The sequence below is a fragment of the Hypoxylon fragiforme genome (assembly GCF_022984875.1).
Source record: "Hypoxylon fragiforme strain CBS 206.31 chromosome Unknown GGS25scaffold_5, whole genome shotgun sequence".
Classification (NCBI taxonomy): Eukaryota; Fungi; Ascomycota; class Sordariomycetes; order Xylariales; family Hypoxylaceae; genus Hypoxylon; species Hypoxylon fragiforme.
In genome coordinates this window covers 2,111,340-2,132,251 of record NW_026054760.1, presented here as the reverse complement: position 1 = coordinate 2,132,251, position 20,912 = coordinate 2,111,340, and the positions used below count along the sequence as shown (strand labels likewise).

Here is a 20,912-nt window from a genome sequence, read left to right as displayed (position 1 = left end):
ATAGTTGGTGCGTCATGCTTCGGATTCCAGAGTAAAATTCTTCTCATGTCGCTGGTAAGTGGCGGGTACTAGTCCCCATTTCTCAGTCATCTATCCTCCGAGTTTCGCAGCATAATGCTCGCTGGAGATGGTGGTTGAAAAATATACGTTGATCACCATTGCGATGCGCTGGCCGGGATCGCTATGTCTTTCCATCTTTTGTCGTGCAGTGATCTAAATAAAAACAAATTAGATGATAATTAACTATCTGGAATAGTTATAGGGCATCGCCAAATGACGAATTGACGCGATGGTCGGCACATGAGTTTGAAGAAAATGGAAATAGGCGAAGTTTGGAATTACTTAAGAGAAGAATTTGTATTACGATTTCTTCCCTTCGTACTTTCGTTTTCTTTTAAGATTGGCTTTCCATCTAGGGTACCTACCTAGGTAGTTTATTACTATTTACATAATTGTCGATCACCCTTATCGAATTTATCGCGATTACCGTTTGAAGTTTAAGTATCGGCCGAGTGCATGTGGGCAATCCCCAATCCCCAATCCCCAATCCCCGCCCACCTGACATTTGTGCCTACCCGCTTACTACTGCCACCAGAAACTTAATTGTTAAGGTTCAATAACCCACCTGGGCAATCATCCATTTCTTTCTATCCCAAGTCACAACTTCACGTTACAGCCTCATGGCTCTCAATTCTACAGTAGGTATGCAGGTAACACTCTAAACCAACTAAGCATCTACTAGCGTAGGTAAGTGTCTGGTAGTATCGCATCGAATCTCATAGTTTATCTGTATACTACTAGTAGTAGGTGACTACCTAGGGTAGATTGGTCTAGTCATTAACCATATTAACCATATTCGGAGCCAACTCTCGTCATATCTACCTAGCTTCGCCAAATCTGTGTACTCCGTATTATGGGAAGCACATGTTCAGTCTCAATCTCGACCGCGCTACATACTACAGTACATCGTAGGGAACATGGGAGAAAGGGCAATCGTTGAGATCCTCGAGAGGCTTGGCGGTTAGCTGGATTGGGTTGGGTTACTGGTAGCTCAGCAACACGAGGTTTTCCTCGGCCCTTTCGGGACCATCGTCGCATTGCTTCGCCGCAAATGGCTTAGGCTGCTAGCCGACAACCATCTCGGCACCAGTCATAGCAGCCCACTTGCCAAAAACCGACAGTCGACTAAATATGACGTATCCAATCAGCCCAGGTCAGCCTCTGTTGCTTGACCAGAGAAAGCAGGGGGAGCTTCCTCAATTCCTATCACATCTAAGCCTAACATCATCAAACCCCTCCTGATTATCTCGTTACCTACCTTATCTATCGCACGATAGGGCCCTCCCGGAAGAGCCATTTGTTGATGGGATATGCTGACTTCATATCTCTCCGCTTCACTAGTAACCTCGATGACTGAGACTGTTACCTCGTATCATCTCGTAGGATACGGCTAATAGACAACCTACTTGGCTACATACTTGAGCATGTCCATCGATGGAATGCAACGTATCTACCGCCGGTCTGTACAGGTTGTGATGGATAGCCTATCCTGGCCTCAGAGCCGAATGTCTACAATTCCAGAACATGAATGCGAATAGTGTTACTGAGTTGGTATCTTCTAAGACTTCTTCGTTACGAGATCAAGACGCCTCAATCTCACCAAAGACGACGAGTTTACCGCACCAGCTGCCCGCGGGTACAATAGCTGAAAGTATAGATACGCTTAAATCGTGTGGTAGGTTGCCTATTCCGGCTTGTTAACCCCGGACAAAGCGTCGGTCGATACGGGCAACTGCCTACCAAAGTCAGCGTGCATGGCCTCACCAAGGGACCCCAGCCTTCCCAATTGTGAGCCTGCGAGTGCGGACTGGGCCGGCTTTGGGTCGGGCTGTTCGTTATCACCCACCATCGGGTTTCCATGCGCATCCAAGAGTTCGCTTGTCCATGGTAATAAATAGGTAGGCCGCTGTCCTGCATGTATTCTGCTATACTTGTATCTTTCAACATACATATTATATCACTCAGGATCTCTCAATCGCTATCAACTACAGTCGTTGGGTTTTGCCACCACTTGCATTACAATCGTTATTGAAACTTCCAGTCGCTTGGTGATCTACGTCGCCGGAATATACCAATCCTCTCGCTATTATCGTAAATAATACATCGATCAACATGAGGCCGATTCAGATTCTAGCACCTGTTGTTGGGCTAATTGCTACTGCGAAGGCTGGCGGACTGAGCACAGTGTGGACGACTGTCGTGGAAACCGACTATACTACTTATTGTCCGGTATGTGAAATGGCTATCAACGGTGGGCTACTATATCATGATCATTGATAGCTAACCTAAGTGACAGTCCGCAACTACATTTGCATGGAAAAATGTGACCTATACTGCTACAACAGAGACAACCCTCACCATCACTAGTGAGTATATATGCTCCTTTGTTATGTTAAACTCTAAGACTAACCCCCCTTAAGACTGCCCTTGCACTGTCACCTACTCTCAACCTCCTCCGGTTACCACGACGTCATATGCTACTACTCCAACATATGTCCCGACTGGAACTATTGGCACCTCATATTCCTCCTACTCTAACGCAAGCTCAACGGTCATCACTTTCACGCCGCCGCCATCGACATACATCTCCGGAACTACACCTATCACAGTTAGCGCGACTAATACTCCTATCCCGCCAACTACCAGTGGGCCTATCGTGATACCCACCGCGGGTGCTGAGAAGTTGGCGGCGCCTGCCGGAGCTCTCCTCGTTGTCGGTCTTGCCGCCTTTGCTCTGTAGGATCATTGGATCTTGTGATACTTTGAAATTCTACATATACCCCCCTCCCCTTTTTCTACAAGTCTTTTTATGGATTGCGGACTATTCTCAGAGTTGTTTGAGAGATAGATGGCAGCGTGGCGCGAAGTCCTGGTGGACTAGTTCGATACCCTCCTTGAGCCAAGGATATATAACTTGGTACATACGTTTTTACGATACATGTGTTTGACGAGGTAATGTGGGCTGCATAGGAGCAAACGGAGTTTATATGCTGAGGCTCACATGGGGGGATTTGCATTTTTACCTACCTACTTACTAGGTAACCTACCAACAATTTTTAATCCATGTGCGTGTATCTACGCATATTGGCTAATTCCATGCCACCACGGCAGAAAACAAAAACCACGCTCTCTAATGAGACTTTAGCCCGGTATTCGGGCATCGCAATAATCTAGTACATAGACTAAAATATATTAATTTGGTTTATATTTTGACGTCCTACCCGTTTAAATAGGCAGAGACTTACGTATTTCCCACAGCCGCAACGTGAAAGCTGGATGTTGAATTTGGACGCCACTTAGCATACATCGTGAAGTATGTGTGTGTGTGTGTGTGTGTGTACAGCGTAGCACACAGAAAGCTGAACCTGCGTAATCTGATCTATCACTCAAGTTTTGACATACCATACCTACCTACCTACATTCCCATTGTGTCCCCCATCCATCCCCTTCACTTCTTTCCTGGGCGAGCGGACGCCACCCCAAAGACCCCTCGAGCTAGAGTAAGGTCCTGCTGCGTTTTCTTTGGCGGGGCGTTTTTTTTTTGGGGGGGGGGGCTTTTTTTTCCTTATCTCATGCATGTCATTTACTACATAGGTAGGTATGTACATAGCTACATATGTATGTATAGTGCATACATACATGACGCCAGCCAGCCAGAAAGGGCGGGATACATGTAAGCTACTAGGTAGGTGGAAGGATTCGAAGTATGTACAATGGCGAGTGACGTTTGCTTATTTGATTTTTGGCCCCTCGGTACCCTAGGTATGTACATATGTAGGTAGGTATGTTTCTTGCTGGTAGGTATGGATGGATGCAGGCTGACTCCACCTAACATTAGGCTGGGGGAGCTTCCGTTGCTTGTGTAGCCTGGGCACTATTACATGTATGTAGATGTAGGCATATGTATGATTATGCAGGTTGTGTAGGCTGGCAGGTATATTAATCGATAGTCTTTCAAGAGGTTTGATCGCTTTCCTTCTGGCTTCTTTCTTGCATTCGTAGGGGTCTGGATAGGTACTAGGTTAGATACCTACCTACCAGGGCCTTAAGCAAGCATCATGAGAAAGATGAGAAGTCAAGCCAGGGAGAGGGGAGGAGCACGCTTCGCCATGGAAACAAAAAAAAATGTAGCTTCAAAATTGGCATATGGCCTTGGAGATAGGTACCTACAATATAGGTAGGTAGAGGTTGGTAGTACAACATAATTGTCAGCCAAGTAGAGTATCATCACCGCTTCCTTGCATACATCTGCTTCCGTCTGGACGTCAAGACTAACAGCAGCAGCTCCCTATGAGCCGTAACAACTCATCACCACATATCTACCTAGTAATCCTTAATTAATTGATTGAGGGACATTACGAGCGAGCTTACTTTCTTGCTGCTGCTCATTCCCCTTCTCAGTATCTCCTACCTTCATTTCCCGCCTTCTCTCTATTTCATTCCTCGTCTCCTCATTCACGGCGTTTTTTTGCTTCCCATCACTCGAATTGATCGAGATACATAGATACCGAAACCACCAGCTTGCCTCGGAGCTTAGGTAACTTGTATGTCATATACCTACCTATCTATATAATATAGGTGCTGTGCTGTAAGACATTGACTTACCGCCTAATATACACTCGATGCAACAATATGCGTGTGATGGAGAAGCATAGCTCTATAAACCTGCGCCGCCAAGCTCGTATTTGCTTTCTCTTCTCTCTTTTTTCTCGTCCAGTTCTTTGCCGCCCTCCAAAACGCGGGGTGGTACTGACTGTATGTACTATACTCGCTCACCTAATATCTGCAAATTTTGGTGGTTGGCTGGGTAGGTACATACATACATACATACATACATACCTACGTATAGTGGAGGTCTAGACAACTGAAAGAAAGAAGAGACATAAATCGCGAAAGGCTGGGTAAGCGAGTATGTATAAGATGCCACTTATAGCTTAACTTGAGTTGGATTGGATTGATCCGGATTGACGGAAGAGTGATGATAGAGGTAACCTTAGTATAATGTCGGACGAAAGAGGGGAGCACTATAATTAATCCTGGGTAGTGTGATGAATGGTGAGATCTCGTAACAGATGAGTCACGATAACCTACCATCCCACGTTACCAGCGAATGAGGATTGAGACCAAAGGAGCACCGCCCCGGCCTATACGGAGGGGGCCGGAACGGTCGATTTTGACGCATGAATAGTACCTTACCTACCTACGACATAGTAGATACAGATTTACGAGTCTAAAGTGAAGCTATTGATACCTACCTAGGTACCTAATTTAGCTATTGCATAGCTTCACTTTTAGCCAACTACGCAATTCCTAATCGAACCTAGCGATAAATCAGCTCACATACCCTAACCCAGTAGGTGAGCGGCGAGCGAGAAGGATGTTATCACGACTACTCCTCGGTAAGCGTACTTGCACGTGCGAGTCGTACTTATTAGCAGCCCTGGAGATAAGTATTGAGCTGAGAAGAGCACATCTCTCTGAGTAGCCTCAACCTACCTCCCTCCCTCTCTTTTCTCTAGGTACCAATCCACCCACAACCCTTCTTCATTACGTGCATCACTCACACCCTCGGCGAATATGACAATACCTACCAACATTTGTCTCATGCGCTGGCGAAATGTGATTAGTCTCTCGGCCATATCTAACTTACCCAGATCGCTTCCTACCATACTCCACCCAACATGTCCGTCATCGAACCGAACGGTCTTACATCTATGGGTAGGTCCTGGTAGGTAGTAAGTAGCAGTAGCAGTCAGATGTCAGATGCAAGGGCCCTGACCTTCTCCATCTGGACCTATGCCTAAGTCGGCAACACACAATGCTACCTTACCTGGGTCTTTAAATACGAGAAGTTTGCACCGAGAGTATAAAGTTGGTAATCAACCTCTTCTCGTAGGTTACTTAGGTAGGCAGTTTTGATGCCATACCCATGGAGTCGTGGCGTGTACATGTTACGTTGCTGTGAGCAGTTCGTTGAGTCGCTTAAGTTTTTAAAAACGGCTGAGACCCATTTACGACCATAAGATCTCACATTATATAAGCCTCCCCCAAGAAGCCGCAGAGATTTGAAGGCTGTATGATTCGTAAAAAGAGGCAAAATTTAACCCCCCGTATAAAGTTCGGCCTTATGTCCTCAGTATAGTGATTTCATTAATGTTCATGGATATCGTAATTCGTATTCGAATCATTAGCTTCCAATCATCTCAGTTCCTCATACACCAGTCACCATCAATACTTATTAAGTTATCCTTCAGATGGCTCACCTGGCCCATTAGCCTTCATCCGGGACCTAACTTCTCGTATAAGTGCTTTCGCCTCCTCGACTTCGACACCATCTTGGCATAGTTCGCTCGCTAGGCGGTTCGCCGTATCGTAGTCTTCGGTCCTCATTGCATAGCGTGCAAGCCACATTCGGGCTTTGCTCGTGGCAGCCGTAACCCCCGTACCCCCCTCTCCGCGTCTTCCATGGTCACCTTCATCATCTGATCCATCGCCCGGAGAGTCGTTATGGATCGCGATACTCTCGCCCTGGCTCTCGCCCGCCCCGCCATCCTCCTGTGCCACACACATCTCCATGTATGCCTTGGCGTCTTCTTCCTCGCCAATGCTGTCATACATACTCGCGATCTGTAGTAAAATCTCCGGATCCATGTGCGCACCTCGGATGCTACCCGGTGTTTCGCCGCTGCCGAAACTGCTACCCGAATCATAGTAACTCTCGGCAAGCAATGCCCGCTTGAGTGCCTTGATTCCATCCTGGTTTCGATTCATACGCTGGAGGCATGAACCAACAGCCATCCACATTTTCCCATCCCACGGTCTGAGCCCGGCCGCCTTCTTGAAATACCACAGTGCATACGTGTGCATTTCCAGCACTTCGTACGTCTGTCCTAATCCATACCATGCGCGATAATCTCTTCGGTTAACATCTACAGCCCGGCGGTACGACTCAATAGCAGCGTGCGTATTCTTAAGTTCGACGTACTCATGCCCCATTAGCGTCCAAGCTGATAAGCAAGAACGATCCAGCATCAATGCTCGTCGGAAGTATTGGACGGCCTTTTCGTGTAGAGACAATAGTGAGTAGTAGTTGCCAATGACCACACATGACTCCGGCCGAAATTTATCGACACTACTACATAAGTGTGCTAAAAATGCAAGTTTCGGTCGTGAGTTCATGACGTAGAGTATGTTAGAATAGTGGTCGAGGGAATCAAGTCGGTGTGGGTGTAAAGAAAGAATTCGACTGAAGTGTTGCTCGGCTGCAACGAGATCTTTCGCATGATAAGAGAGTAGCGCGTCGCAGGTGAGAAGGAAAGATGACGTCGGGAATATGTGTAGTAGTTGATCGAGCGAGGTGGCGAGGGTAGCGTCGTGCTGGTATAGTTCAAGAGAGGTGTGAATATGGAACATGAAAGAGACGATGTTTTGTGGCAATCGAGGCATTACTCGATTTAACTATGGGCAGTTAGTAAAAGTACACCTGTTTTACATGCACCCCTTTTCCTCAAGTAGTAACTTACGTCTTCCACTCGCGAAATGAGTGAAGTCATCTCCAACCAGGCACCCCAATTCATTGGGAATAGGTGTACGCTGCGAATCAGCCAGTACATTGCTAAGTCTTCGTTCTTCTCCTTGGAAAGGACCAATCCATAGAGATACTCGAGCCACCCTTGGCTTCCTTCGATCACGTCATCATCGTCTGTCTTTCGTAGATCAAACCAGGTTTCGAGAATGCGGCTCACGGTCCGTAATTGCTTATTGACACAAGTGCCAATGTCTTGCGGTCCCATTACCATCTCGGTGTCTTCATCTTTTCGTTTCTCCCCAGATAGATATTTGGCGTATAGGGCAAGAAACAAACTTCGTTGGCTCAGGACTGGTAAGGATGTTGCACTGGGGACTTTGGGAGTGCCAGTGGCAACCTTTCCTTTTCCTTTGCCCTTTGGGGTCACATTTTTGGGCTCTTTGGAAGTTACGATGCCAGCTAGTATGGAGTCGGGCAAGAAGACGGCGGCACATCGATCATATTCACGACAATCGAAGAAAGACTTAGCTAAGAGAAACTTGTTGATCTCCTTGGCCTCTAATAAAGCTTCGTCGGGGTCTACATTCGGTGCCAGTATTGTCGACGCATTTGCAGAAACATCGGAAAGTTGTGAGTCGTCAGGCGATGCTTCGGCTTCGGGGATAGCGTTGAGAAGCTCAGCTGCCCTACACAATGATTAGACAGGCGCCCAGAATACGCCATCAGGCAAAAGAAGGGAGAGTGGTAGAGAGAAATACCATTTTGATGATTGGTAAAGACATCTTTCTGAGCACTTCGTGACCGCTTCCTGTAGAGCGCTTCGAAGTTGTGATTTTTCTCGATCGGTCAGTGACATGGTGATATTCTTGCTATAGGTTTGTGGATGTTCGTGAAGGCGCGGTTATATGCAATAGCTCCAACACCGCGTCGCGAGGCGTCGTAGCTCCAAAGCAATTGATCAAGGGGGGCAAGCAATCAGCTTGGACAACGGGCTGTTGAAAAATTAGTAAGAAAAGAAAGCAGCAAATGTCGATAGGTTTTTTTTTTACATTTTATACAGATTTGTCGTCATCCTTTGCAAAGTTTCAACATGAAATGAGTAAAAATCAAAGGATTGATTTCACTATTATACAAAATAAAAGATGGTGCAAGCTTCAAATCTGTCGTTGCCCCTCCAAAGGTTAATCAATATTGACGAAGCAACTGATAGTAAGGTGGCAGTTATCGATAAGGATATATTCTTATCGGCAGGACCCATAAAATTCGATGTTGTACTACTCTGTGGTAGACTCCGAGGTCTGTACAATACCTACCTACAATGTATTGTATTGTACAATACATACCTACCCTACCCTACTCGGTACGTAGCCTAGGTAGTACCTTACACCGCATGTCCTCCCTGCACTGAATTACATAGTATTAGTGTAATAAAGAGTTAAAGAGTAGAGATATAGTGCCCTGGGTAGTATCTGACAAGTGAATACTAAATATGAACATACAAGGTAAACCCGAAAAAGAGAGTGGTAAGAAAAATCGGGAATTACTCAGATAGGGAATGGAATTGCACGTAGTGCGTCTTGTTCCGATGAATTATGTGCTACAAGTGATTTCATTGGGTAAGACGTAATTTGATACCTAGCCCAAGGTTTGATAAAGTAGGTACCCTTAGTTTCCTCTTCATAGATACATAATACTATAATACTATGATAATAGTAGTACAGCTAGTTATAGTAGGGACTGGGGAAACTAGTACGTAGCAGGTTGTCTCACAACATGAGCCCTCTCAACCATCTTAACCCCTAGAAGTGCCCCTCACTAAAAAAGAATTATGGAAACTCAATCCAGTAATTGCACTTTATTCAACGCCACTACACCAACAACTGCAACCTCCTCCTCACCCTCCTCTTCCTCTACCACACTATAAACCCCTTCTCTTGTATTTAAATATAACTTGAATACCCAACCTCAAGTGTCCGACTTTGAGCTTCATTCTGTAACTCCTCACCCTCACCCTAAACCTCAAAGTAGAACCAAATAAACCAAAAGGAAAATGGCAAAGAAAACCACCCTCCAGCAGTTTGAGTCGGTCTTCCCGAAACTTCAGGAAGACCTTCTAGCTACCGCGAAGCAGTACAATCTGCCCCAGGAGCAGCAGGATTGGTATAAGAAGGTGAGTTTTCATATTATGCTTCATCCTGTCAATTTCATAATATGAAAATACCTCATATTCTGCCATTCTTATATCATTTCCCCCACTATACTCCCCGAGGGAGAGAGCAAGACACACCAAAGGGGAAAAAAGAAGGAATCTCATGAGATGGCAAGACTAACACATACTTAGATGCTCGAGGTCAACGCAGTAGGTGGAAAATGCAATCGGGGCATGTCAGTTCCTGACTCTGTGTCTCTGCTCCTCAACAAAGAATTATCTGAAGAAGAGTACTTCCATGCTGCTACGCTAGGCTGGCTGATTGAACTCCTTCAAGCATTCTTCCTTGTCTCAGATGATATCATGGACGGTAGCATTACACGGCGTGGAAAGCCATGTTGGTATCGTCAGGAAGGTGTCGGTATGGTTGCCATCAACGACGCTTTCCTGCTCGAGTCCGCCATCTACACTCTACTCAAGAAGCACTTCAGATCTCACCCATCGTATCTCCCCATGATTGAGCTATTCCATGAGACAAGCCTGCAGACCGAATTCGGCCAGCTATGCGATCTTCTCACTGCCCCGGAGGACGTAGTGAACCTGGACAACTTCAGCTTAGAGAAGTACACCTTCATCGTCATCTACAAGACCGCCTATTACAGCTTTTACCTGCCAGTTGCTCTGGCCCTACACCAGCTCAACATCGCCACCCCTAAGAACCTAAAGCAGGCCCATGATATTCTGATCCCCATGGGCGAGTACTTCCAAGTTCAAGATGACTACCTAGACAACTTCGGTCTCCCTGAGCACATCGGCAAGATCGGCACTGATATCCAAGACAACAAGTGCTCGTGGCTGGTAAACAAGGCTCTGGAGATCGCAACACCTGAGCAGCGTAAAGTACTTGAGGAGCACTACGGAAAGAAGGACAAGGCCCACGAAGCCGAAGTCAAGAAGCTTTACGACGACCTGAAGCTCGAGAAAATCTACGAGGATTTCGAAGAGAAGAGTGTCACTAAGATTAGAGCTTTGACAGCTCAATTGGACGAGAGCGAAGGCCTGAAGAAGGAAGTCTTTGACGAGTTCTTGCAGAAGATCTACAAGCGAAGCAAATGAGCTTCTCAAATTTTGAGAAATAAGAGTCTTCGTTAGGGGTTAGTTGGTCTGTTTCGATTTCGGATATGAAGCGAGGGAAAGCATTCCTCCTCACTTGACGCAAGATGTTAATGCGGAATATCATTAGATGTTGACTACAAGTTTTTGGAAGAAACAATGAAAAAATAATAAATAAAAATAATACCTTGCGGTCTTGGTGAGTGACAACATTCTGCCTATTCTATGCATACCCCTTTATCAAAACTTTGAATCCACCGAAATCCCACTTAAATCGTTGTTCACGCTATATACCTAAGCACCATAAGCACCTTAGGTAGGTAAGTATATACCTAGGGTAGGCCGTATACTCCTCTTTCAGCTTCAACGTCAACTTTTCATTTGATCAAATCAGCTCCGTCTCCTTCTCCTTCTCCTTCTCCATTGCCGGCCCCACCTCCGCAACAAAACGGGATCGTGGCTGCATCCGCACCATCAGCGGCCCCTTCTTCCACAACATCTCCATCCTCGCCTGCCCCACCCAGTCCCCCGGGTCCCGCGCCAGCTGCATGTCGTACGCGTGCACGAGCTTCGCGATCGAGATCCGCATCTCCAGGTACGCCTGCGCGATCCCCAGGCAGCTGCGGGGCCCGCTGCTGAAGGGGAAGGCGGCGGCTGTGGGAGGGGGCTTTGGTGGGTATGCGCTATTGGTGGTGGGGGAGCTGACGGGGGGATTGCTGGGAGGGGAATTGTGGTCGGCAAGCCATCGCTCGGGCCGGAACTCGTGCGGAGAATCCCACACGGACGGGTTGTGGTGCAGCACCCACTGCGACACGGAGACGCGGACGCCCTGGGGGATGTAGACGCCGTCGATGGTTTCGCCGGGGGAGACGCGCGGGAGGCCGAAGGCGATGGGGGGGAAGCAGCGCACTGTGTGGAGGGGGAGGATTTAGTTAGTTGCGCTGTCCAAGCAAAATCATTTACACCAAACTAACTGTACCAAGGCGAGTAGGTTAGGTAAGGTTAGGTAGGGGGGTTGCACTCACTAGACTCCTCAATGACCGCATTCAGATACTTCAGCTTGGGCAGCTCGACCCCGTTCAGCTGCTCGTACCCCAGCGCGCGCACCTCATCCTGCACGGCCTCCAGCGCCCGCGGCGTCGCGCACAGGAAGTACACCGCCGTCGTCATCGCCACCGTCGCCGTGTCCGCGCCCGCGATCACCATCGCCTGCATCAGCGAGACCAGCTGCTTCTCCGTCACGTTGGCCCCGTATACCCCACCCCCACTCTCTCCTCCCTTCTTCTTCTCCTTGGGCTCTAGCAGAGGGGTTAGGATGTCACGCTTCTCCTGCTGCTGTTGATTATGGTAGGGCGTGAGATGGTGCTGGCGCTGGCGCTGGCGCTCGACGCGCCGCCGCACGGTCGCCAGCGTGTACGCGTAGTGCTTGCGCAGGTTGCGGATGGCGGAGATGGACAGCAGGAAGGGGAGGACGAGCACGAGGCTCGGCGCGCGCCGCACGAAGCTGGGGAGGATGGCGGCGTGCGCGCTGTCGGTTAGCAGCGTGATCCAGAGGTGCGTTTTTCCCGTCGCGACGGCGTTGAAGGATTCGCCGAAGGTTAGTTCGCCTATTTTTTGGGGGGGAGGGGAGGGGAGGGGGAATGGTTAGCTGGGGTTCGATGTAAATAGAAAGGTAGGTAAATGTAAAGTAGGTAGTGAAAGGGTTACGGTTAGTAGGTAGGTAGGTAGGTAGGTAGGTAGGTAGGTAGGTAGATAACGGACTTACCCATAACATCAAACGCCAGCCACCTCATCGCCTCCCCCATGTCCACGCCCTGCCCCCAGCTCCCCTCGCTAATCTCGCCCACCTTCCTCACGAACATGTCGACGTAGCGGTGGATGAGGTGCTCCTGGCCTTTCACCGCGGTGCCCGTGAAGCCGGGGGCCAGCGCCTTCCGCATCTTGGCGTGCTGCGCCGGGTCCAGCTCGTAGAAGACGTTGGTCACGTCGCCGTTGTTGTAGAACATCCCGCACTTGAGGAAGGGCTTGCGCGCGCGCGAGGGCGTCGAGTAGATGTCCCGGTGCGCTTGCACGGTCGCGAAGGAGAGCTCGTTGGGGGAGATGCGGACGATGTCGCCTGTGGGGGGTTTTCTTTTTGTTAGAGGAGCTGGTTGAGGTCTAGGGGAGGCGTGGAAGAAGGTAAGAGGGCTAGGGGTAAAAGGGGGGGGAGGGGGGGGGAGGAGAGGACGAACCGTATTTCTTGTGCGTGTCCTCTAGGATCATCGGGTATCTCCCCGTGGTCCAGGACCAGATGAACCACGTCTCAGATATCGCTGCGAGTCTTGGCCCGGGGTATTTGGCGAGCGGGTGGAACCAGAGGCAGTAGACGCACCAGCCGAGCCAGTAGACGGCTCCCTAGAGAGGTAGAAAATATATATCAGCGCCTGCTCTCTACGATATGGCGATATGGTGATATGGATGTCGTGGGGGGGTTTACCAAGGCCGCTACAGCTAGCCCCGTGACAAGAGGGCTCAACGCTATATCGATCATCTTTGCGATCTTTGATTTCGATAAATTCTAGATGATATTGGAGTACAGTACACTAGGCGCGGTCAAGTGACGAGAGAGTCTGATAACCCTTTTCGTAAAATAAATCTCGATATAATAGGAAACAAGAACAGATGTCTTCTCAGAACACCTACGACTAAGTCAAGGAGCCTGACTATACGTCCATGCCAGTTATTAAGTACCACGACACAGACAGCATCGCCTCACTCGGTATCCCAACTCTCCTCCCCCCCTCCCCCTCCCTCTCTCTTCTACCTCGCGGCCCCAACCCCAACCCCAACGCCATGATACTATCGATGGGCGGAATCATTCATCCAGCACACCTCCCTCTCACGTTTCGGCTTAACGACCATCATACCTACCTCCCGCGATCTTTTCAGCCCCGGGCTTTTCGAAAAGATAGGTAGGTAATGTGACTCAGATAGATGGAACGGAGTATAAGCAGCATCGTGTATTACCTAGGACCTACCTACCTGGTATACCGGGTAGGGTAGGTTGGTCGCTAGCCCCGACTCAACCCAACAACATCTTACGCCCAGACGCAGACACACCGTATTCCGAATCTAGTTGCTATTTAGCCCTCCATCTTTTACTTCGCCCGATCTTAGAAGCTTTCCAAGGGTTAATAAGTCGGGATGGGAGGAGGGGGGGGGGGGGGGGGGGGCTGCGCGATGAGTAGATAGATTTTTCATCAGCTTGGCTTAGACGGGCTCCAACTTCCAGGTAAGGTTACGTGCGTGACACCTACTTACCTACCTACCTTACGTACGTATTTGTGCATTATCATTGTAAGATTCGATAGTAGGTAGGTATGAGATAAATAGGATCTATGTAGATAGCGAGAAGGATTCCAAAGAAAATAAAAATTTGGTTCTCTTCGTCTCTTGTGCCTCGGAACGGGATCTCACATGGCGTGAAGGAGGATGATGATGATGATGATCCTTCGGGGGGGGAGGGTGCGGTGGTGAAGATGAGATGATAGATAGCCTTGGAAGTATACCTACTCACTTATTTTACCTACCTTGTACGTGCGTATGACAGCACTGCCAATCGGGAGACTCGCATGAGCACAACATAAAAAACCCAGCCGGCATTCTTCTGACCCGGCGCTTCGGACGAACCCCCTCGATCGAGACCGATTGCCCAAACCGGGAACCCTAGAAGTCATCGTGACAATGACAATACAATAATACCATGAACCCACTCTAATTTGGCTGATCACCGGGATAATAGCCTTATTTGCATCTATGTACATAGGTTAGCAAAGAAGAAGAAGAAGTCCAGCTCCTCTCTCTCAATTCGGCGTAAGACTGGGAGCTCCATAATAACTAGGTACTCAGAGAGCCCGAATAGGTAATCGCCTGAGCACGTGGGTGGTCCACCATGGCCGAAGATGCACTTACTTCTATGTAGGTAGGTATGTAAGCTCACGGGTTACCGATAGGTTGGTGCATTCATAAGGCTGAAATCAGATCACCCATTGATTTGTTGGTAAGCTTTTGTAGATAAATAGATCCTTACATACCTAGGTACCTAGATAGATTAGATCCCGTTGTTGACAATAGTTCGCCGGACCGAAGGTGTCAGCTAACGAATTGTCGGATAATTTGCCCACTAGGTATTACATGCAATGCGCCTCATCTTACTTGGGCCGATGTGTGCGCCTCGATGTCACCGGATCGGTGAAGCGGGCGGCCACGTGGATGGCACATAGGTAGGACTTCTCACGCCTATGCACAAGCTTCACGAGCCCTGGCGTATTTATTTATCTACTCAACCCCGAAGTCCTCACCTCGGTAGGCTAGGGACGGGATAAAAGAAGTCGGCAAGGCTTAGCTTGTTGTGTGTATACTAGGTCAGATATGTAAGTGTGCATGAAGCGTGATCAAAAGTGTTTGTAAATATTACTTTGTAATGTACCTATTATTGATCTTAGTCCCAACGGACATCAACTTCAGCTTACACAAAGTTACAAACTAACCTTAGTTAATAAGGTCCTACTTAGCCTCTAGGTACGTAGTTGGTATTTAGCACGGCATGAACTTCATGAAGAGCTTATATGCATCTTATGTAATGGCTCTAGCCTTTGATACTCAGCATACATATGCAACGCCTCTTTTCACATCACCAACGTCACTTACCCAATTCTACCTACCTACTTACCTACCTAGACATCTAGAATACAAATATCGAAGAGCCACCAACATATCTCATTCCCACCATCTTTTAACAGACCTGAGGCCTCGATGTCCTCCCATGAGCGCCTAAAACGCCACAAGGAATCAAGCTTCCCACCTTCTATCACTTCGCCCCGTTCCCATTCTACTTCCTATATACTACTAGTAGCAGTACCCGCAGAATATAGCCGACTTTGATGGTTGCCATAACCATGTTCTAGCAAAACCAACGAAGCTGAAGTGACAGCTATTCTTATCTCGCATAAAGTTCCTCACATCCTTTAGAAAAGGGGCTAAATGATAAAAATGTGTAAAATTCAAGATGCGTTATTACAAATATATATCTAGATGAGGCGCGTACGCCAACATGTAACTAAGTAGTAGGTAGTAGGTAGTAGGTAGTAGGTAGTAGTAGTAATAGTAACAGTAATAGTAGTTAAAAGTTAGTAGTTAGTAGTTAGTAGATAGGCAAAGGCATCGTCCGCCCCCCCTTATTTAATATCACCATGCAAACGCTGCTATGCAAACATCTCCATATCCCATCGTAGACCCCATCCCACCCGTCCCGCTCCAATATGCAAAACACATATCCCATTGAGAGTTCCTTCGCTCGCTCTTTCACTCTCTCTCTGATAGATAATGCACCCCGGCCCCTAAACTCCGCCGCTTTACCAATGAAATGATGAGAAGTTGGTCAGTGGAAACCAAAATGATAGATTCTCCACCCGACTCCAATACAAAGAAAATAGGCGATAATCCGCACAGAATTAGTAATTAGATCATGTAATAATATGAAATATTACACCACCTTCAACGTTCCTGTCCTGCCTGGCACCGAGCTGTAGGCACTGTATTCGCGATCTTTTGCTCTGCCCCGTTCTCTTTCCCGCTCCTTGTCTCTAATTCGCATTGGTGGGTGCGACCGTAGAGGTGATGCGGGAAAGGGAGGCAACGAGGGAACGGGCGGAACACCTACGTCATCCGACGTTCTAGGAGGTGGCGCACCTTGTGTCTTACTCCGTGTCCGGGAAAGACTTGGCAGCGGCGCTGTGTTCGGAGGACGGCGTAGGGCGCTGCGCGGTGGGATTTCGACCTCATTAGCTTGGATGGAATCCGGGATCGTGATTAGATCAATTAGATGCGTAGTGCCTTCGGGGGCTTTGACTCCGTGGCCTGTCTTTTTCTTTGCCCATTGTGGCGCTTCTTGGAATGAGGACTCTAGATTGACTAAAGGCTTCGGTCGATCGCGCCGGTTCGAGTGTGACATGCCTATCGGTTGCGAGTTTAGCGGATGTGGATGCTCATGGCCCATGGTTAGATGTTTGCTGTTTATAGGTGGCGGTGGAGGTCGAGATGATGAGTTGTGAGAATGCATTACACCTGCTGATGTGCTCGGCCGGGCGGTAGAACTAATACTACGTTTCCTGGCAGAGTGCTCCAGAGCCGACGGGAACCAGGAAGGAGAGTTGGGATCATGGGTTGGCGTTTTCGGCTCATTCTTACTGTTTAGGAGAGAAGGTCCGCTGGTAAATCCATCATCTCTAGATCTTTGCCGTCCGCGATCTGGTCTTTCTACTTCGGCCTGAGTGTGCCTGCGTCCTTCATACCCCTCGCCGAGAAGACCACCGCCGGTAAAGCCGTCATTGGTCACAGACTTGATGCTGTCAATCAACTTTCGATCACTCTTACCCTCACCTTCAGCTTTGCCCCCAGAATTGAGATGCTGTGCCGGAATTTTCTTCGGCATAGTTGACACGTCTGGCACCGGTGGTAAGAAATCTTGCCCAAACTGAGATAGCCGTTTGTCGAAACGCTTCATATCGAGGAGCGGCTCGAATTGCCCGATCGCATATGGCGTCTCATCGACCGATATTCGAAGACGATGGCCGTTCATCGAAGCGACGTTTACCGACTTCTTTGGCGAGGGTGTGATGTTAGGTAGCGAGATTTGGGGCGGCTTCTCATCCGTCTTTCGAATCGAGATATTTCGCGGCATCTTCGTGGGCTTCGGTCGATGATCTGCCAAGTACCGACTGCGCCAACCCTGAACCTTTTCTCGAAACTGGGCCATGACTTTCGGATCTTCCGTACAGAAATACTGGACATAATTCTCGGTATTCATGAAAACCGTGGTCTTCTGTTGACTCTTGACCGCGAAGCAGTATCGTTTGGGGGGCTTGATATGCCTTCGCATCTGCGACTCTGTGGGTGCATAGATGTCGTAGTCAGACAAGCGACAAAGACTTACAGTGTCCTTTTCCGCCGAACCGGCGTTTGGCTTTTTCGCACATAGGATCTGTCCGTTGGCAAGAAGTGTGATCCACCTCTTATTCCATTTCCCGGAGCGATTCGAGTGGTACATGTACAATTGGAAACCTTGAGGTGGCTCATTCTGATCCAAAACGAAATCGAGATCGAGTTCCAAATTCTCTTGCTCGGAACCGAGCACCGTAACTGTTAGTTGGTTTTGAGTATCCCGATCCCAAGAATTCATGACATCTCGGATATGCTCATAACGTCGTAGACGACGCTCGAGTCCCAATACACCGTACGTCTCTACAACTACATAAGTTGACGGGTCGATATCGTTAGAACCCATCTTCTCCGAGGTTTGGAATATCATGTCATCTGCAGTCGTCTCGGGCGTGACTTCGAGACCAAGAGTATGATGTCGGTAACGCACTGCGACACTCTGTGAAGGTGTTGTATTAGTATGTGCCACCGTCCTGGCGAGAGGTTACTAGGTTACTTGATACTTACTCGGTCTCCAGCGTTAATCGCGGATTGCGGCGCATCGGTTTGAGGCACGGCACCTTTACCGCCAGGCTCTATACTGTTTGAGAAGGTTCTCTGGGGTTCGATGCTGGTATTTGACGATGAGGGAGAGAGCCCGGGAGATAACCCGTCTCTATTTTTTCGCCCTCTGGTCAAGGAAACAAACTTTTCGATAACGGGACTCTTTGGCTTATGTGGCTGCGCCCGAACGGTCGGTTGACTGTTCGCCAAGTGCATCTCGAGCCTTGCGAGGTCTTTCTTCTTTTGCTCAATCAACAACCGCCGGTTCTCGGCTTCCAAGCGCGCCATCTCTCGCTGAGCTGCCTCGTCATCTTCTACACTGTTCAACCTGTGTCGCCTCCCATCTCGGCTGGCAAGCCTCCGCCAGGCACTTTCCTCACTCTTGGTGCTCTTGACGCTTTTCGCCGTACTCGGCCGGCTCTGGTGGTGATGATCCGCCATGTTTTGGCGTGGCGTATGCCTTCGCGTACTGTCGTTATGGCGTAACAGGTGTCGCGAAGGAGAATCGAGTGAGGTGATCGGGGTACCACTCCCCTTTTGTGTCATGCTGGCGGTCCTGGACGGACGTAGTATAGTTGATACAGGGGTTTTAGTCGGGGGATCCCATGGGGGTGGTGGATCGGAATTAATCTTTTGGGTTGCATCGACGTTGACAGTAACGCTACGTGCGGGCCTGCGGTAGCGAGACATGGATCTAGCGATAGCGCTTCCCGATGTGGCCTCCTGCTGCTGCTGGCTCCGTTGGTCACGGTCATGGCCACTACTATCTCGCCGACCACGTTCAGATCGAGTCGCCATTTTATTTACAGTATTCGGGATCATTGAAGAGTTTGCCTCCCTCAAACTTTTAGTTCGGCGGTTGTCTGTACCCTTTATTAAAGAGAAGTTCAGGCGAGAGAAGAAGCTGGACGGCACGGGGGCGAGCGGGACGGTGAGAGTCTCGGACCTTGTTAACATCGTGGCAGGGGGGGTCTGTGGAACCAAACCGTTTAAAGTACATCAATGGGCACACCAACCGACAACAACCTGGAACTTGAAAGCAAACTACGCCGTTAGCCTGTTGGCCCGGGCGATGGTTACGTAGCGATCCCACCCAGTACCTAGGCACTAGGCACTTAGGCAGGCTGGTAAGGTGCGCAAGGTGCGCTGTGACAGATGTTTAATAACAAGCTTAAAACGCTACGTCCAAGTGCGAAACTAGACGTCTTTGAATATTAAAGATGGTGCCGAGTGATGCGACGGCGCGCGGTAGTTGGTATATTCTCTTTAATATAGGAATGATAGCGCTGGACCCTGATTACCCTGATTAAGGCGAAGCTGAAATATTATTGCATCGGACTATTCTTCTTAGGTCAGTAGGCAGGTAATAGATAGTATTAGATACCATCCATGGATATCTTTTCGCATTAGTTAGTTGACGTTCTAAGTTGAATGTGGTCTGACGCCAACAATGGCCATTGTCTACACTAATCCTAGGGTAGTCCTGTTTTCGATGACTCGTGACCGGTCATTCGCTCAGGCGTTATACGATGGAGGGCGAGGGATTAGATGATCCTACCCACGAAAGGATTAGATGACCCAAAAGGAACTGACTAAATTTGGCAGATTGCCGAGAGGATTAAGTTATTGACAAGAATGATATTATAAAGGCAAGGTATCCAAAGGGGATATTTACCGGGTGTTGTCCATATCAGGGTTGAATTATGCGTGGAGGCACCCAAGTAAACTCCGAAGTGATCACGGTTCATCACAAACGAGCGATGTTTCGCTGACATAGCTAGATAATGCCTTATGTAACAACAAAGAAAAAAAAGAGAAAAAGTAAAAATCTTGGCTTGCTCACGAGCACTGTTACTGTTACACTGACTAATAAACTTACCAAAATTCAAGGTCGTGGTCACTAACTCACTGGTCATAGAAATGATAGAATCAGTATCCAGGTACCTAAGTGTATGCAAGGGGCAAGCAATTTCAGGGGCATTGATAAAGAGTGCAGGGCTCGGCAGGGGATCCCGCATTGCGTCAGTGATCATCGCTAGTAATCGCCAGTAAAAGCCATTGAATTGGCCCAACTACAAACCAGTAAATTGCTTAGCGCTTGTCAGGTACGGAAACTTAAAATTCGCAATTTGGTCAGAGTGGATATCAGGTTCCACCTACCAAAGAGCATGCTTCTCCAGGTCTAGGCAAGAAGGGGGAATCCTGATGCATATCGTGCCTTACATATTCGTAGAACTACTGCGTATTATTCCATTACCTCAAGGCTAGGTACTACTAGTAGTACGGCGTAATTAGTACTCTACCCTACATAGGTGTAGTACAGTACTAGTACTACTAGGTAATATGTAGTACGCAGGAAGGGGCTTTGAAGATGTGAACCGGGAAACTTGTGCCACACACGAGATTTTGTTGTTCGTATTAAAGACATGAAGTTATATAAATGGTAACAACATTTGAACTTACTTGATACTTAACTACATGCAGCCGTAGATGCAGCTGAAATTATATAAGGCTTAGCAACTTACCAACTACCTAAGCAGG

At 48.3% G+C, this 20,912-nt stretch overlaps 7 protein-coding genes across 7 annotated transcripts; 3 read left to right on the top strand and 4 right to left on the bottom strand.

Annotated features, from left to right (window-relative positions):
* Nucleotides 1-2,141: 2,141 nt before the first annotated feature.
* On the top strand, nucleotides 2,142-3,267 carry GGS25DRAFT_491033 (uncharacterized protein). Its single transcript, XM_049261049.1, has 3 exons — nucleotides 2,142-2,289; nucleotides 2,357-2,426; nucleotides 2,481-3,267. Exons 1-3 carry the CDS (start codon nucleotides 2,173-2,175, stop codon nucleotides 2,798-2,800), a joined length of 507 nt encoding a protein of 168 aa, XP_049116769.1. The 5' UTR covers nucleotides 2,142-2,172; the 3' UTR covers nucleotides 2,801-3,267.
* Nucleotides 3,268-5,886: 2,619 nt separating this feature from the next.
* Nucleotides 5,887-8,558, bottom strand: GGS25DRAFT_285154 (TPR-like protein). The gene is made up of 3 exons (XM_049257504.1): nucleotides 8,347-8,558; nucleotides 7,584-8,274; nucleotides 5,887-7,518 (listed from the first exon to the last, which is right to left on the bottom strand). The coding sequence occupies exons 1-3, from the start codon at nucleotides 8,442-8,444 to the stop codon at nucleotides 6,304-6,306; spliced, it is 2,004 nt and encodes a 667-aa protein (XP_049116768.1). The 5' UTR covers nucleotides 8,445-8,558; the 3' UTR covers nucleotides 5,887-6,303.
* An 871-nt stretch (nucleotides 8,559-9,429) lies between these two features.
* Nucleotides 9,430-11,035, top strand: GGS25DRAFT_491025 (terpenoid synthase). Its single transcript, XM_049261048.1, has 2 exons — nucleotides 9,430-9,758; nucleotides 9,930-11,035. The coding sequence occupies exons 1-2, from the start codon at nucleotides 9,639-9,641 to the stop codon at nucleotides 10,851-10,853; spliced, it is 1,044 nt and encodes a 347-aa protein (XP_049116767.1). The 5' UTR covers nucleotides 9,430-9,638; the 3' UTR covers nucleotides 10,854-11,035.
* Nucleotides 11,036-14,043, bottom strand: GGS25DRAFT_491023 (cytochrome P450). Its single transcript, XM_049261047.1, has 5 exons — nucleotides 13,327-14,043; nucleotides 13,082-13,244; nucleotides 12,616-12,966; nucleotides 11,876-12,457; nucleotides 11,036-11,759 (listed from the first exon to the last, which is right to left on the bottom strand). The coding sequence occupies exons 1-5, from the start codon at nucleotides 13,378-13,380 to the stop codon at nucleotides 11,236-11,238; spliced, it is 1,674 nt and encodes a 557-aa protein (XP_049116766.1). The 5' UTR covers nucleotides 13,381-14,043; the 3' UTR covers nucleotides 11,036-11,235.
* Nucleotides 14,044-15,392: 1,349 nt separating this feature from the next.
* On the top strand, nucleotides 15,393-16,050 carry GGS25DRAFT_491016 (uncharacterized protein). The gene has a single exon (XM_049261046.1). The coding sequence runs from the start codon at nucleotides 15,436-15,438 to the stop codon at nucleotides 15,664-15,666; it is 231 nt and encodes a 76-aa protein (XP_049116765.1). The 5' UTR covers nucleotides 15,393-15,435; the 3' UTR covers nucleotides 15,667-16,050.
* GGS25DRAFT_491015 (uncharacterized protein) lies at nucleotides 15,994-18,358 on the bottom strand. The gene has a single exon (XM_049261045.1). It carries the CDS (start codon nucleotides 18,196-18,198, stop codon nucleotides 16,375-16,377), a length of 1,824 nt encoding a protein of 607 aa, XP_049116764.1. The 5' UTR covers nucleotides 18,199-18,358; the 3' UTR covers nucleotides 15,994-16,374.
* GGS25DRAFT_285035 (uncharacterized protein) lies at nucleotides 18,164-19,646 on the bottom strand. Its single transcript, XM_049257502.1, has one exon. It carries the CDS (start codon nucleotides 19,326-19,328, stop codon nucleotides 18,321-18,323), a length of 1,008 nt encoding a protein of 335 aa, XP_049116763.1. The 5' UTR covers nucleotides 19,329-19,646; the 3' UTR covers nucleotides 18,164-18,320.
* Between the last annotated feature and the right edge of the window lie 1,266 nt (nucleotides 19,647-20,912).

Bases quoted from the DNA above. Each gene is read 5' to 3' on its own strand.
- GGS25DRAFT_491023 (XM_049261047.1), bottom strand. From the start codon at position 13,380: ATGATCGATATAGCGTTGAGCCCTCTTGTCACGGGGCTAGCTGTAGCG. The intron at 13,245-13,326 runs GTAAACCCCCCC...CTACCTCTCTAG, and splicing joins GGCTAGCTGTAGCGGCCTTG to GGAGCCGTCTACTGGCTCGG. The intron at 12,458-12,615 runs GTAAGTCCGTTA...CCCAAAAAATAG, and splicing joins GCTGGCGTTTGATGTTATGG to GCGAACTAACCTTCGGCGAA.
- GGS25DRAFT_491025 (XM_049261048.1), top strand. From the start codon at position 9,639: ATGGCAAAGAAAACCACCCTCCAGCAGTTTGAGTCGGTCTTCCCGAAA. The intron at 9,759-9,929 runs GTGAGTTTTCAT...ACACATACTTAG, and splicing joins AGCAGGATTGGTATAAGAAG to ATGCTCGAGGTCAACGCAGT.
- GGS25DRAFT_491033 (XM_049261049.1), top strand. From the start codon at position 2,173: ATGAGGCCGATTCAGATTCTAGCACCTGTTGTTGGGCTAATTGCTACT. The intron at 2,290-2,356 runs GTATGTGAAATG...CCTAAGTGACAG, and splicing joins ACTATACTACTTATTGTCCG to TCCGCAACTACATTTGCATG. The intron at 2,427-2,480 runs GTGAGTATATAT...ACCCCCCTTAAG, and splicing joins GACAACCCTCACCATCACTA to ACTGCCCTTGCACTGTCACC.
- GGS25DRAFT_285035 (XM_049257502.1), bottom strand. From the start codon at position 19,328: ATGTTAACAAGGTCCGAGACTCTCACCGTCCCGCTCGCCCCCGTGCCG.
- GGS25DRAFT_285154 (XM_049257504.1), bottom strand. From the start codon at position 8,444: ATGTCACTGACCGATCGAGAAAAATCACAACTTCGAAGCGCTCTACAG. The intron at 8,275-8,346 runs GTATTTCTCTCT...ATCATTGTGTAG, and splicing joins CTTTACCAATCATCAAAATG to GGCAGCTGAGCTTCTCAACG. The intron at 7,519-7,583 runs GTAAGTTACTAC...AACTGCCCATAG, and splicing joins TCATTTCGCGAGTGGAAGAC to TTAAATCGAGTAATGCCTCG.
- GGS25DRAFT_491016 (XM_049261046.1), top strand. From the start codon at position 15,436: ATGAACTTCATGAAGAGCTTATATGCATCTTATGTAATGGCTCTAGCC.
- GGS25DRAFT_491015 (XM_049261045.1), bottom strand. From the start codon at position 18,198: ATGATATTCCAAACCTCGGAGAAGATGGGTTCTAACGATATCGACCCG.